Raw genomic sequence first — 15,284 nt, 5'->3', positions numbered from 1 at the left:
AAGCTTTTTGTGATTTAGGACCTGAAAACATTTTATGGCTACCAAATTCTTTGTTTTTCTTTTTTCTTCATCTGTCTCTTCTTTTTAATCACCACTGCATATCTGAAATAGTGAAGTAGATTCTCAATGGTCTAGCTGCCTCCAGGTTTTCTTCACTTTCAGTTACCCTTCACAGATTAATTTTCCATCTCTTTGTGGGTGTTCATATGTCCCTCAGTATACCTTGCATATATTACTCACATTCCTGAATTTATCCAAAATTTCAAGTTCATATCATCTATATGAATTGCTTTTTGATCCAACTCCAACCTGATACACAAGGTGTTGAGTGGGATTTTTCCTCGTGTTTTGAAATTATACCTAAGGCCCCAGACTGAGAACATAAGATGTGAAGTAGCCCACTTCTAAGTTTGAAGAGCCCCTACAAGTTTGGGTCAGCTGCCCCCTGAAAGACTTATTTAAAAACCCAAAACTGGATCTGCTATCTAAATCACCTTCCTACTCTGAATTGATACAGGCAGGAATAGGACTGAGGTGGAGAAAGGTGCCTGCATTGGGGGAGCACAGTGTTCCTGACTAACATTTTGCTAACTGGGAAGTTATGGGTTCTGGCCAAGATTCTTTACTTTTTTCTTTTTTTCATCCACATCCGAGGATATTTTTTTCCATTGATTTTCAGAGACAGTGGAAGAGAGAGGGAAAGACAGAGAAATATCGTTGTGAGAGAAACACATCGATTGGTTGCCTCCTGCACAAGCCCCAACCAGGGCCTGTGCTAGGAAGGAGCCTGCAACCAAGTACGTGCCCTTGACAGGAGTCGAACCTTGGACCCAACAGTCTGCAGGTCGATGCTCTATCCACTGAGCCAAACTGGCTAGAGCTGGCCAAGAGTCTTTATGACAGCGGTTCTCAACCTGTGGGTCGCAACCCCTTTGGGGATCGAACAACCCTTTCACAGGGATCACCTAAGACCATCGGAAAACATATATAACTACATACTGTTTTTGTGATTAATCACTATGCTTTAATTATGTTCAATTTGTAACAATGAAGTTGGGGGTCACCACAACATGAGGAACTGTATTAAAGGGTCGCGGCATTAGGAAGGTTGAAAACCACTGCTTTATGAGAATTGCTAACCAGCAAGAAAGGAGAACCTATGAGATAGCAGTTATGGAGAAAAATGAAGTTATTATTTACTTTTACTCCAATGAATTGAGACTTCTAAAGACCCAATTTCATAAACAAAAAAAAAAAGGAATTTATTGTCAAAATCTCTCAAGTAATATTATTTGATTGCTCATTGTCCTAGGCACTGTTCTACACAGTGCTGTCTATACAGCTTTGAAAAATATTAAGTGAGGTCCCTGCCCTCCTGGAACTTGTAGGAGTCCAGGAGTAGTGCTGGCTCCAGGCCAATGCTCAGTGTCATCAGAAATATTTTTCTGAATCTCTCAGATATTTTTCTTTGCATAGCCCAAATCTTCCCCCCTTGAAGGCCAGGTGGCCACCAGTGTAGCAATTCTAACAGAAGAGAGACTGTTTTCCCCAGTCTTGCAGAGTGCCAGACTATCTCATTGACCTGGCTTGGATCAGGTGCATATCTCTGAAATGGACTGGCCAAGTCTCAGTTATTGGGAGGCCACCATTGTTTGTGCAAGCTTCCAATGCAAAGAGGATAAAGCAGGGACTGAAATCCAGTGCAGGGCATACTTACCAATTCTTTGGTGCATGACTATGTCTTCGGGAGAGGGGGGGGGGGCTTTTTATAATTCACACTGAGACACACAGTGGTCCTGGCCATGTGCTCACCTTAGAGCAAAGGTGAGATGAATTTATCCCACATAAACCAAATGATCTGAGGGTAGGGAAAGGACAGTTGGGGTGCCATTGCCAGAAGTCAGAAAAGGGATGCTGGGCAGGCAAAACTACAACTTCAAAACCATGCCAGAACTAGGCAGTCCATTCCTGGAAGCAATACTGTACATTACTTCCAGCCAGAAATTTGATTAAAGTGGGGAGGGAGATTTTAGAGTCAAATTATTCCCTCTTCTTATCCCTTCCACCATTAATTTCATTTACGTAATGCAGCTCTTAGTTCAAATAAAATGAGTCAGCATCAGGGCAAACTGAAATATGACTTCCATACCAAAGAAAGATACTTACTTTTCTTTCTGTCAGCCTCAGTGGGTAAGTGATCTCCTAAGTAATAGAAGTTTTTAAAAACTAGAGGCCAATGTCCAGATAGGTCATAAATATCTGTTGTATGTGGGATCTTTTTGTTTTTGATTATAAAATACATATAACATATAATTTACCATCTTAATAATTTTAATTGTACAGTTCAGTAGTGTAAAGTACATTCATATTGTTGTGCAACCAATCTCTAAAAATCTTCATCTTTTACAGAATTGAAATTCTACACCCATTAAACAACAATTCACCCTTACCTACTACCCTTACCCACTAGCAACCATCATTCTACTTTATGGGTTTGACTACTCTAAGCACTTCATTGAGTATCCAGAATCATACACTATTTGTATTCTTGTGACAAGCATCGTTACTCCCTCCCTGGCCCCAGCACAGGCCAGGCTTATTACTAAAGTGACTTGGAGTGGAGGCCCTGGGTCTGCTCTTTTACTTTGCCTGGATTCCAACAACCTGGAATGGAGGTGGCAGACATGGTCTGGTTCTGAAGTCATCCTTCTCTTTTCAAGGCTTAATTCCTGTTCCATTAAGGGGTGGACGGGGGTGTAAGGGAGGCAGAGTCCTCCTTATGTAATTGTCCTTCAACCTGGTGGTGGAACATCATCTCTCTTCCTGCTTTGGCATGGTGTGTGGTTGTGTTGAGGCCATTCTTAGCATCAGCTGATCCTCCTTGGATCCCTTGAAGAGGAGTGGCTCCTTTTGGCTCTTCCAGCTCTGTCTCAAAACCCTCTTCAGGAGGGGTGACTTCATAGGCAGCTCCCGGCTTCTGCCTCCTCCTGTAACCTCTGAGCTCCTTTTTATGGGACTAATGGTGATGATCTCTTCCCGGCCTCAAAGGCTGGGGAAAACTGCAGTGAGGTATCTCTATCCTTTGCTCAGCACATCACATTGCTGCTCCTTCTCATCTACTGGCTTAGATTGCTCCAGAAACCTCCAAGTGTGATGTAGTCAGTGGTCTCTACATTCACATACACCCCCAAACTTGAAGGAAACAGGAGAGATGATGCCTATCAGGATCTTCCGGTGACTCTCTTTCCCTCCTACAGTGGCAGCACCAGGAAACTCTGCAGCTTCCCAACTGGCAAGTGAGGAAGCAGTCCTCCCTCCTTGCCTGCTCTTGAAGGCTCTCTCAACCTGTCATTACTTGTTCTGGGGCAGAGTGGGTGCTGGAGGTGGTAGAAGACGTATGGGAAGGGAAGGAAGTAATCCTGTTGCTTTGACATATACACTGAATGGCCAGATTATTATGACCACCTGATGTTTGTAGGCAAACTAGCCGTACACTGCATCGTATGGGATATGAAGCCGAAAGCCTGTTCGAACACCTTTGCTGTATGCAGTTATCAAGATAAAACGTCTCCAATTCGCACAGGAACACAAGGATTGGACAGTTGAGCATTGGAAAAAAGTCATGTGGTCCAATGAATCACGTTTCCAGTTGCATCATGCAGATGGCAGAGTGAGAATTTGGCAGAAACAGCATGAAAGCATGCACCCCACATGCATGAATACAACCCTTCAAGCTGGTGGGGGCAGTGTTATGGTGTGGGGCATGTTTTCCTGGCATGATTTGGGCCCTTTAATTCGTGTGGAACAACATCTGAATAGCACAACATACCTAAGTATCGTTGCTGATCAAGTTCATCCTATCATGTTGATGGCATATCCCAATGGAGATGGCTTCTTCCAACAAGACAATGTGCCATGCCACGGTGCTCATGTTGTGCAGGAGTGGTTTCAAGAACATGAGGGAGGCCCTGACTGTTTTGCCTCAGTGGATAGAGCGTCGGCCTGTGGACTGAAGGTTCACATTCCGGCCAAGGGCATGTACCGTGGTTGCGGGCACATCCCCAGTAGGGGGTGTGCAGGAGGCAGCTGATTGATGTTTTCTCGCTCATCAATGTTTCTAACTCCCTATCCTTCTCCCTTCCTCTCTGTAAAAAATCAATAAAATATATTTTTTAATAAAATAAAAAGAACATGAGGGAGACTTTACCTTGCTTAGGTGGCCCCCACAATTACCAGATCTCAATCCAATTGAGCATTTGTGGGACGAAGTTAAAAGAGCCATCAGGTAGCTGGTTCCACAACCATCAAATCTCACAGAACTGGACAGTGCTATTCATCAGGCATGGTGTCAGATTCCTCACATCACCTTTCAACATCTTGTGGAGTTAATGCCAAGAAGAATCGCCGCAGTATTGAAGGCAAAAGGTGGCCCAACGACGTACTGATGGGGTGGTCATAATAATCTGGTCACTCAGTGTATATACTAGAGGCCCCGTACACAAAATTCGTGCAAGGGGCTCAGCCCTTGCAGCCCCGGCCTCATCTGAAAGGTCATCCTTAAGGACATCTAGGAGCTCATCCGGAAGGATGTCCGGAAGGTCATTTGGCTGTCTGGTCTAATTAGCATATTATGCTTTTATTATTATAAATTTTAGTTATATATAATATGTGCTCATCTAGATCATCTATCTATATCTTTCCCTGGATGGATATACAAGAAACTGGTAAAAGTAATTACCTAAAAGTAGGGAGTTAGGAATTAGCAAGAGACTTTTCACCATACTAGTATCCTTTTATATTGTATGAATAATTTTCTTGAGGATAAAAACAATAATGTAAGTAATGAATTCAAAAGAGCTATATAAATTAAAAAACAAAATACAAATAATAGTGTTTCATTGTCACTATTTTTAAAAATATATTTTTTTGATTTTTTACAGAGGAAGGGAGAGCGATAGTTAGAAACATGGATGAGAGAAAAACATCAACCAGCTGCCGCCTGTACCCCCCCACCCCCCCACCCCCACTGGGGATGTGCCCGAAACCAAGGTACATGCCCTTGACTGGAATAGAACCTAGGACCCTTCAGTCCGCAGGCCGATGCTCTATCCACTGAGCCAAACCGGTCAGGGCTCATTGTCACTATTTTTAATTACAATTTTGTGTGTTCCCTGTGTAAACGTACAAAGAGAAAAAGAGACTGGAAGGAAGCTCCACACTTTGCCATGGGGAGGGAAGATAGAAAGTATTAATTTTCTTAATTATATTTTTCTCTATATTTTACATTTTGTACAACAAATAAAATAAATACTATTTAGAAAGAAAAAACACACAAAACTTTAAACTTAGATGGAAATTTTTATAAACTTCGTCAGAGTGATTTGCTGTGGGATGGGAGAAAAGCCCGCCACGCTGGGTCTCGCAAAGGGAAGGCTGAAACCCTCCTTCCAGGTCCGGAAGTGGTTTTAGGACTACAAGGAGAGGCGAGAAAGATGCCGACCTCCACTAGGGCTAGAGCGGCCACACACAAAGAGACATGGGACTTCCGGGGCGGGGCTCTCCGGTTTTTCACCCTCCGTGTGGCGGGGTGGAGGCGGGAATGTGGGTTTCTTGTAACGTGAAGGTTCGCGATTGCCTGGCTTCCACTTCCGTCACTCTGAAACGGTGCCTGAAATTGGGGGTGACCATGGCAAAGAGCAAGTTCGAGTACGTGCGGGACTTCGAGACTGACGACACCTGCCTGCCCCACTGCTGGGTGGTGGTGCGGCTGGATGGCAGGAATTTCCATCGGTGAGTGAGCGCAGCTCTGGGCCGCGGGCCCGTCGGCGCTTCCGGGTAAATCCTACACCAGCGATCGCGGGCGCCTGCTCATTGTTACCGAGGTAACGCGGCAGCCAATGAGCTCGCGGCTTTGAGCATCGTTCCATGTGCGGGCTAAGGCGAGCTTGGAAGCAAGGTCTCTGAGTAGTTCAGTGGGACTGGGTGCTCCCGGGTTAGAAGCCGGGCTGGGTTTTATGCGAGCATAGACCTGTTGGTAAGGACCTTGTGGGAAAAAGTCACTCTCGGGCACAGTACTTTAGCTCTTCGGCCAATTGCCCAGCTATTTTGTTAAGAGTGCTGACTGTTCTGAGGCCCATTTAGGCCTTGCTGTGGGCAGCTCTTACAGTATGTTCTTTCACTGTCAGTAACAGGCCACATGGTCTGGGCTCAGGAGGAAGTAAAGTCAGAAAAAAGGCAGAAATATAACAAGTCAACTTTTTAAAGTGCTATTTTAATAATGATTATAACATTTATTGAACACTTCTAGGGAGCCAGGCATAATTACATTTGTTATCTTCCCCTAATCGTCAGGACAATTGTGTTAAGTAAAGATATCCCCATCCTATATAATAAAAGCCTAATAAGCAAGTCGACCAAAGGCAGAACAACTGGTGGAACTACTGGTTGCTATGATGCGCACTGACCACCAGGGGCCAGACACTCAACACAGGAGCTGCCCCCAGGCCCCAGGCCAGCCAAGACAGGTGCCATGGGGGGCAGGGAGGGGGGGGGGGCGTGGGGAATCACCCTGCCGGTTGCCCCACAGAGGGAGGTGGCGGCGGGGGCAGGGCTGGCAAGCGGGCAAGGCGGGTGCCACTGGGGGCCCCGATCACCCCACCAGTTGCCCCACAGATCGACCCTGATCGCCGGCCAGGCCTAGGGACCCTACCCACGCTTGAATTTTGTGCACTGGGCCTCTAGTTTTATAGAAAAGGGAATTGAGGCTTAGCAGTTATGTCCCCTTTTCTCCATTGCTCACGACAAGAAAAACCTGAAATCTTAAGGGAATTGATTAGGCTGTGGCTAGTGGAATGTTTGGACTCACAGTACTATTTCAGTACCTTCCTCTTTGAACAGTCTCTTTGATCCTTAGTGTTAATGACAAGCTCTCTTACATTCATGTCCCTTTCCCTCTTCTCTTTCTTTTATGAAGGTTTTCTGAGAAGCACAGCTTTGCAAAACCTAATGACATCCGTGCTCTCCACCTAATGACCAAATGTGCCCAGACTGTAATGGAAGAACTGGAGGATATTGTGATTGCATATGGACAGAGTGATGAGTACAGCTTTGTGTTCAAGCGGAAAAGCAATTGGTTTAAAAGAAGAGCCAGGTAATTCCATAGTCCAGCTCCATCAGAACATTTCTTATCAGCATCTGGTTTCTGCTTTTCTTAAACACAGACTCACAGACCACAATATGTCTGCAGTATTTGCAATTGCAGAATGTTTGTATATTTCTGTTTGGACTGTTGTACTTCATCGGATATCTGAGCATTCCATATCCCTCTTCATCTGATTCTTTCCACTCCATTCCCCATCACTTTATCCTCTAGACCAGCGGTTCTCAATGTGTGGGTCGAAACTCCTTTGGGAATCGAACAACCCTTTCACAGGGGTCACCTAAGACCATCGGAAAACACATATATAATTACATATTGTTTTTGTGATTAATCAGTATGCTTTAATTATGTTCAATTTGTAACAATGAAAATACATCCTGCAAATCAGACATTTACATTATGATTCATAACACTAGCAAAATTACAGTTATGAAGTAGCAACGAAAATCATTTTATGGTTGGGGGTCACCACAACATGAGGAACTGTATTAAAGGGTCGCGGCATTAGGAAGGTTGAGAACCACTGCTCTAGATTGAGTTGGCATTGAACATTTAAGACTAGAAAAATAGACCATGGAATATTAGTGATTCATAGGCTGGCTTTAGTCAGTGACAGACACTTATACAGGCATTGCAGTGTTGCTTAAACCATTAATGAAGGAGAATTTCAGTACAAAATAGACAAATCTCATATTTGAGTATTTTGATACTCTTACAGGAAACAACTCATATAATAAATTGGCGTGTTTTTAAAACAATGGTTCCTCTCTTTTCAAGACTTAAAAAAACAACTCTTGAACCATAAATTCACATTACATCCTACAGAAAAAAATGTTGGTATTAGTAAATTACTTAAAGGACTAGAAGGAGAGGCAGGCTACATTTCAAATATGTAACTGAAATATTAAAATAGTTTTTCTTGTCCCAACATGTTTTATCTCTAGGTTTGCTGGCCAGTTTGTGTAATCTCTCTGTTGCACCCACAGGCCCTATCACAGTGTTGAGTTAACAACATGTCTTTTCTCTTTTCTTGCTCCACCCACCGTGCCTTACACTTGGAAGTAAGTTCATGACTCATGTGGCCTCCCAGTTCGCCTCCAGCTACGTGTTTTATTGGCGGGATTACTTTGAAGACCAGCCCCTTCTGTATCCCCCAGGCTTTGATGGAAGAGTTGTGGTGTATCCTAACAACCAGACCTTAAAGGACTACCTCAGTTGGCGGCAAGCAGATTGTAAGTGAAAGGAATTAAGCAGATGTAATTAAACCACCAACTCGATACTTTAGAGGTGGCGGGTGATATGGTACAGGTTTGGCTCACATGTATTTTGTTTGGAATAAAATATTTCAAAAAACATTTTTTAGCATGTTTTTAATTGATTTTTTAGAGAGAGAGAGGAAGATCCAGAGAGCAAGAGGGAGAGAGAGAGAAACATCAATCGGTTGCCTCCCATATGCACCCCGACCAGGGGCTGAACCCACGACCTGAGCATGTGCTCTGAAAGGGAATCGAACTGGTGACCTTTTGGTGCACAGGACAATGTTCAATCAACTGAGCCACACCAGCCAAGACTCAAAAAATTTTAAATTAGTTGAAAGTAATTGAAAAATTGGGAGATTTCATGTCAATACCCCCAATTTCCAGCTTTTTTAAAATCAGAAGATTTGGCAGTACTAAGTCTGTATTCCCACACAGTAGTGGACAGAACCTGTACAGGGCTGCCTTTACACACACACACACGCACACACACACGCCAGTGTGCCTCGGTCTACCATTCCCTGTTCCCTGAGGTAGGGAAGGGGTGACATACTTAGTGGGTTTGAGTTGTGACTCCTGCCTTGCATGACTATGATGAAATGTTTGTGAGATTTTTTTTCATTTGGTATATCTTGATTTTGTCAGAACTGGAAAAGAGGTAGGAATAATATGAATCACATAACTTCGAAAGTATTCCTGAGCTTGGTGCACAAGTTAACAGATGTGTATAAAATAAAGCATAACTGAAATGACAGAACAAAAAACTGTTAAGAAATAAGTTTGTTTCTGGTTGCCTGCTTCCCCCCATGTTTCCCATGTATGGTTTTGGGCAGGTCACTACATATATCTGAGATTTCTTTACGTTAAAGAGGAGAGAGGTGGGGTTCTAGTATTCTTTGAAGCTGAATACTGAATAAAGATTATGTATGTATAAACAGTGCTACTTTGTTCTCCTCACAGGTCATATCAATAATCTTTATAACACAGTTTTCTGGGCACTCGTACAGCAGTCTGGACTAACACCAGCACAAGCTCAAGGGAGATTACAGGTATAGAGATCTTACTGCATTAATGCCGAATGAGACAGTTTTCTGTAGGCTCTCCCATGATATTTTGCATTCTTCTCCAGCTCTCTACAGCTCTGTTTTGAGAGCATATAAAAATCACATTAGTAGCAACTCTGCTGCTTGCTGGCTGGGTCTGTGACGCTGCTACTTCTCCCGAGCCTCAGTGTCCTCAGCTGGAAAATGCGATCAGTGACATTGGGTCTGCATTCCCACATGGTAATGCTTGGCTGCAACTGAGTGTTGGCTGCCCTCTCTCGACAGGGCATGTGCTCTTTTTCTGTCAGTCCCATCTGGCCTGTTGCCTCATTGCCATTCCCTGCTGGGCACCTGTAGTTTCTCAGGTAAAGAGTCTAGGCTTCAGGAGTCAAATAATCATACTTAGATCAGTCTCCTGTTTCATTTTATCCTCTCGGCCTAGTTTTTTACAGGTAAAATAGGGAAAGTGATAGTTCCTACCTCATAGGTTTACATTGAGAATTAAGTGGCATGACACATGTAAACCAGGATAACACAGAGCACATTGTAAGTACTTAATAAACACTGGCTTTTATTATTAGATGACCGTGCTACTTGTAGGATGATTAACTCTGAAATGAGATGATGTGTTATAACAACTCAATACAATGCCTAGTACTTTATAATTATTCAGTAAATGCTTGTCATTACTAACGATGATGAAGATTTATATATAGCAATAATAGGAATAGGAATAGGTCTCTCTACTTTGGAAGAGCCTACTTTAGGTTTTGGTACTAGATAGATAAGAGCAAACTATAGTCTTGGGCAATTTATATAAACATTCTAAGCTTCAGAGTTCTCATCTCTAAAATGGAGATGGTTTTCAGGTCAAATAAGAATGTATACATACTAGTAAAGTATCTAGTACAGAAGAGGTGGTCTCACTATTAATTCCTGTCACCCCATCACACTCATGACTTGTGAAGCCGTTGTTTGCTGCAGAAGAGAATTCGTTTTTACATTCAATATTATTTGGTATTAGTTTCAGGGATATAGCAAATGGTTAGCAGAAGAGAATTTTATGAATTTCACACCTAAAGATTTGAAATTGTGCAATATTTTTAGTATCAAAGTATGTTTGCTAAAACACTTCCACTTGATTTGTTTGTGGAAGTTTAGGTAGAGGGTGGACTGGTAAGGTTAGGGGAGAGATAAGACATACAAAGCTTTGTATATCTGTTTTTATTTTCTCAGGGAACTCTTGCAGCAGACAAGAATGAGATTTTGTATTCTGAATTCAACATCAACTACAATAATGAGCCGCTGCTGTATAGGAAAGGGACTGTGTTGATATGGCAAAAGGTAATGCTGTTGTTTCCTAAGAAAAAATGGAGGTCAGGAAAGAAGAGAGTTTGTGCCCATCCCAAGTGTGTCTCGCCTGCTACCAGTATGCTGGTGTGACTGCAGTTGCTAACACGAGTTAGATCCTTTCCAAAACGAGATGCTATAGGTTCCTATTTCAATGCCTTTTTTTTTTTTCAGTCCATGCTCCCTGTATCAGTTTGTCAGTGATTTTGAATCTCCCTTATGAGTAGAAACACAGAATTTTAGAGATGTTACACTTATTTTTCTGTGTCATAAGCTCTCCTGAAATAAAGTAAAACCCTGTTAAAGGGTGATAGAACAGGTATGAGGATTTTTGCATTCATAGAACATTTAAAAGTATGTTCTCCCAAACTGGATAAGACCATCAAATGATCCATCCATCCTGTGACAACTGCAATATGAGGCCCTAAGACAGTGGTTCTCAATCTTCTGGCCCTTTAAATGCAGTTCCTCATGTTGTGACCCAACCATAAAATTATTTTCGTTGCTACTTCATAACTGTAATGTTGCTACTGTTATGAATCGTAATGTAAATATCTGATATGCAGGATGGTCTTAGGCGATCCCTGTGAAAGGGTCGTTCGACCGCCAAAGGGGTTGCGACCCACAGGTTGAGAACTGCTGCCCAAAGAGATGTTGATATGAGGGTTCTGACACTTGCAGAATATTCATGAGATTCCCCAGACATTCATACCCCTTAATATTTTGTAATGAGTGTACACTTACCTAAGTCCTTAATTATACCAATATTTTCTCTCATACCAGCCCCTGGGCATAATGACTTCTCTAAGTTTATTTCCTTCCATCCAAAGTAGTTTTTCTGAAATGTTTTTAAGTATTAAGGGGAACTTTGAGAGCTGGTCATTCCATTAGCAACTTCAGCTCTTTTATTAGTATTTTTAAAGCACATTTAATCTTTGGCACAAACTTGGATATTTCCTAATGCAGATGGAAGAGAAAAAAATACCACTAATTCTATAGTTTTTGCTAACAAGGAACAAGAAATCTCCTTTATGCCTAAGATGTTCTTTTAGAATATAGCAAAATGATTCTTTTTAAAAGTATTTTTAATTGTAAAGAAATTCACGTATGTTGAGATATTTGTGTGTGGTCTGATAAATGTCTTAGTATATAAAGTAAAAAATAAACCTCCCTCACATCTCCCCCTTCTCTCCCAAATCCACTCTCAAGTTAACGATGTCAATATTTTTACTTAACCTGTAGGTGGATGAAGTTACGACAAAAGAAGTTAAACTGCCAGCAGAAATGGAGGGGAAAAAGATGGCAGTGACCCGAACCAGGACGAAGCCAGTGCCCTTGCACTGTGATATCATCGGGGATGCTTTCTGGAAGGAACACTCAGAGATCCTAGATGAAGACAGCTGACCCTTTGCTTTTGTGTCCTGCTGTGCTTAACTATGGAAGGCCTCCAAGTCTTCTGGCCTTAGGTGGCCCAAGCATTCCTACCACCCAGAACAGTGTCCCAGGGGTGGCATGACTGGTTGGGAGGGGAACAGGGAAGGAAGGCATGGATGGGTGTGGTATCTTGTTCTGCTTTAAGTGGAACACCTTTTTTGCAATGTTGGAACATGGTTCCTTTGATAGAAGTGCATTTTAAAAAAATTGTGATACTATTTTTATACAGTGAGAATTATTTTATGCCTTACAGAATGGATCATTTTTAGGTTGTGGCATTAAGTTTTACAAAACCTGCCAAACTCTTTTCATCTAAGATAGAAGATGAGCCCAAAGGTTATTTTTGCGCACCTATTCCTAACTAGAGAATCCAGTGACCTTAAATCTCACCTTTCCCACCCATCTACTTGCATTCATCTTTGGCAGACCTGGAGATAAATATAGCTTGATGCCTGCAGTATGATTCTGAATTGAAGAATTCCAGGGAAAGCTCAGGGCTCTGTGTCAGTCTCCAAGTTGGCAACCTTGTCTGAACAAATGAGTAGATTGGATGTTCTTCTTAGACATTTGTAGATTGATTTTATAGAGTTAATTAGCATGATCATCATCTTGCCAGGGGCATTATTTGCCAGACCAATGCTCTCTTTCTAAGAATCCTATATATTAAAAGCCTGATATGCAAATGGTCCCCTCTACTGGGTGTTCAACCGCAGGTTGGACCACAAGTTCAACCAGGGGGTGGGGCTGGCCAGCCAACCACCTGTGGCCCTTCCCCCTGAGTGGCAGCAGGCAGCCGCACGAATTTCATGCACTGGGCCTCTAGTTATGTGTATATTTGAGAGAAAGAAAATGTGTGAGAATGAGTGAACAAAGGAGGAGAAACATTCACTCCATGTTCTTTAGATACTTAAAAGTCACCTTGTCACCAGTTGGACTATCTGAAAAAGATTCTCAGCCTCTGTATAATCAGAACAATGACATTGGAGTTGGAGAGCAGAGGGGTCAACACTCTGGGGTTCAGGTGGCAGGTGTCAAAGGAGTCCTAATAGCTCCACCTGCTGATGGCCTGTAGAGTTGGTTGGGTGAGGTGCCCAGAGAGCTGCAGCAGTAATTTCATTGCCAAGCTCTTGGCCTCTGAAAAGGGGGAGGTAGTGCGGACAGGTGGTAGAAATCACATTGCCTCTTGTCCTCATTTCATATTTTAGAGGAAAGTCATTTGGCTCTATTAAGAATTAAGAGGCAGCCCATGTCTCAGTGCCTAGTCCCGCATTGCAGAATTTACAGCCAAGAAGAAAATGTATTTTTGAAAGAGTGACGGCTGGTCTCATCTCTCAGCAATTGATACCCCATCTGTCAACTCCATGTTTTCCCTTCCTGTTCTCCAGAGGAATAGGAGATGTTTAGTAATTGATAAAATCTCGTTGAGAAGAAAAATAAAGGGTTCAACTCTTTTGGCCTAAATTTTCATTTATTTTTCTCATACAAATGCAGTGTATGAATCCAAATTTTGTATGTGTTTGTGTATCTACATAAGCCGGAATACACAATACCTTTCATCACAGCAGTGGTTTACAGACAATGGATGCAAATATTTACTTGAAATGCTTGTTTAAAATGCCAATTCCATATTCCCTCCTTTCACCTCCCCCCCCAAAATTTGGGGTTCAGTAATCTGCTTTATAATCCCAAAAGCTTGTGGTGTCTGGTCATTGATATGCTGCATTTTGGGCCACAGGTACACTGTGACAGGCCAAATGAGGCAGCAAGATAATGTAGCTCTTAGTTGGGAAATGTAAGTGGTAAATTTATAGCATTTCATATCAAAATAAATATATAGGCATTAAAATATAAGTTTTAAAGACAAAACCATCTGAAGAAATGTGCTATGTAATACTACAAAGGCTATCACTTGATTTTGTTATAAGGTAAAGGAGACAAGCATTTGTTCCTTGAATTGCCAGCAGTTTGCAGATTTGAGATTTATTTTTTGGCACAAGGTTTTGAACAAATGAATATATTAGGTTTAATACTCATACCCTAACTAAGTCTATAGTGCTATTACGTGGAAGCGCCATGCTTGATGGGTGTTGTATGCATTCCAATGTACATTGCAGTTTTATATTCGTTTTCATCTTGCTAAGAGAATAGTGTTCTCTTGGGCTTCCTTTCCAAAGCTAAAGAAACTTTAAGATATACACAAAAGCAGCTGGTATAGAGTTAATACTAGTTAATAGTTTCGGGGACTAGTGGCAGATTTTTGTGGCCTGTAGGTGACTGGAATATCTTATCTCTACTGGATGAGGGAATGATTAATACCTGGGCCTTTAGTGCAGACTATCATTTTAATACCAAAAAAACGTTTTGCAGAGCAGGGGCTATGAAGTACAACCAATCTTGTAAATCCTCCATCGTCCTGGTTTACAAGAGCTGGATCATTTCCTCCAGTTGCTTAGCAATGTTCAGAAAATCAGTGATATAATGAATTTTCTTTAATACTAAGGTTCCTGGTGTTAGTGCAAATTACTTCTTGAATAGGATGTAGGAAATGGATGACTGGGATCTATCCACTCTAAATGATTTCACTCTGCACTTAACCAATATTAGCTAACATTCATAGAGCATTTATTATGCACTCCATATGCACTATATCTTCCTTCTTAGGACAATTCTAGGACGTAGGTACTATTTCTGTTATGTTTCAGATGAGAATGTAAAGATTCAGAAAAGCTAAGTCATTTGAGTGGTACTCAGCATGAAAGCAAATTGGGACATTCCTTGCCCTCTACCCGCCAGCTCATGAGAGCAGAGAAACGCCTGGGGAGTTTGTTAATACGCTGGCCCCGGGAATCTGGAGTATTAACAAACATCCTAGAACAGTGGTTCTCAACCTTGGCTGCACATTAGAATCACCTGGGAATCTTTTTAAAAATCCTGATTTCTGGGCCTCATCCTCCAGAAATTCTGTTTCTTTGTTACTAATGTTGTGGCCCCCACCCCCTAACAAAGAAACAGAATTTCCAGAGCATGAGGCCCAGATGTCAG

General features: G+C 42.1%; 1 protein-coding gene across 2 annotated transcripts; it reads left to right on the top strand.

Moving 5' to 3' along the window:
* Positions 1–5,562: 5,562 nt before the first annotated feature.
* THG1L (tRNA-histidine guanylyltransferase 1 like) lies at positions 5,563–13,693 on the top strand. 2 transcript variants are annotated; one of them, XM_070417094.1, is made up of 6 exons: positions 5,563–5,790; positions 6,974–7,150; positions 8,222–8,391; positions 9,376–9,464; positions 10,695–10,802; positions 12,051–13,693. In XM_070417094.1, the coding sequence occupies exons 1-6, from the start codon at positions 5,600–5,602 to the stop codon at positions 12,210–12,212; spliced, it is 897 nt and encodes a 298-aa protein (XP_070273195.1). In that variant the 5' UTR covers positions 5,563–5,599; the 3' UTR covers positions 12,213–13,693. The 2 variants fall into 2 exon arrangements, with proteins under 2 accessions (XP_070273195.1, XP_070273196.1); XM_070417095.1 differs by lacking the exon at positions 5,563–5,790 and having other exon boundaries at positions 6,994–7,150; positions 8,317–8,391.
* Positions 13,694–15,284: the final 1,591 nt, after the last annotated feature.

This window comes from Myotis yumanensis, unplaced genomic scaffold (assembly GCF_028538775.1).
Source record: "Myotis yumanensis isolate MYYU_CA2020_CCGP unplaced genomic scaffold, mMyoYum1.0.hap1 SCAF_5, whole genome shotgun sequence".
Taxonomy (NCBI): domain Eukaryota; kingdom Metazoa; phylum Chordata; class Mammalia; order Chiroptera; family Vespertilionidae; genus Myotis; species Myotis yumanensis.
Note: the sequence above shows the minus strand (reverse complement) of the source record. Positions and strands in the feature narration are given on the sequence as shown.

Excerpts from the sequence above, each read along its gene's own strand:
- THG1L (XM_070417094.1), top strand. The coding sequence starts at position 5,600 with ATGTGGGTTTCTTGTAACGTGAAGGTTCGCGATTGCCTGGCTTCCACT. Across the intron at positions 5,791-6,973 it reads GATGGCAGGAATTTCCATCG|GTTTTCTGAGAAGCACAGCT; the intron begins GTGAGTGAGCGC and ends TCTTTTATGAAG. Across the intron at positions 7,151-8,221 it reads TGGTTTAAAAGAAGAGCCAG|TAAGTTCATGACTCATGTGG; the intron begins GTAATTCCATAG and ends TACACTTGGAAG.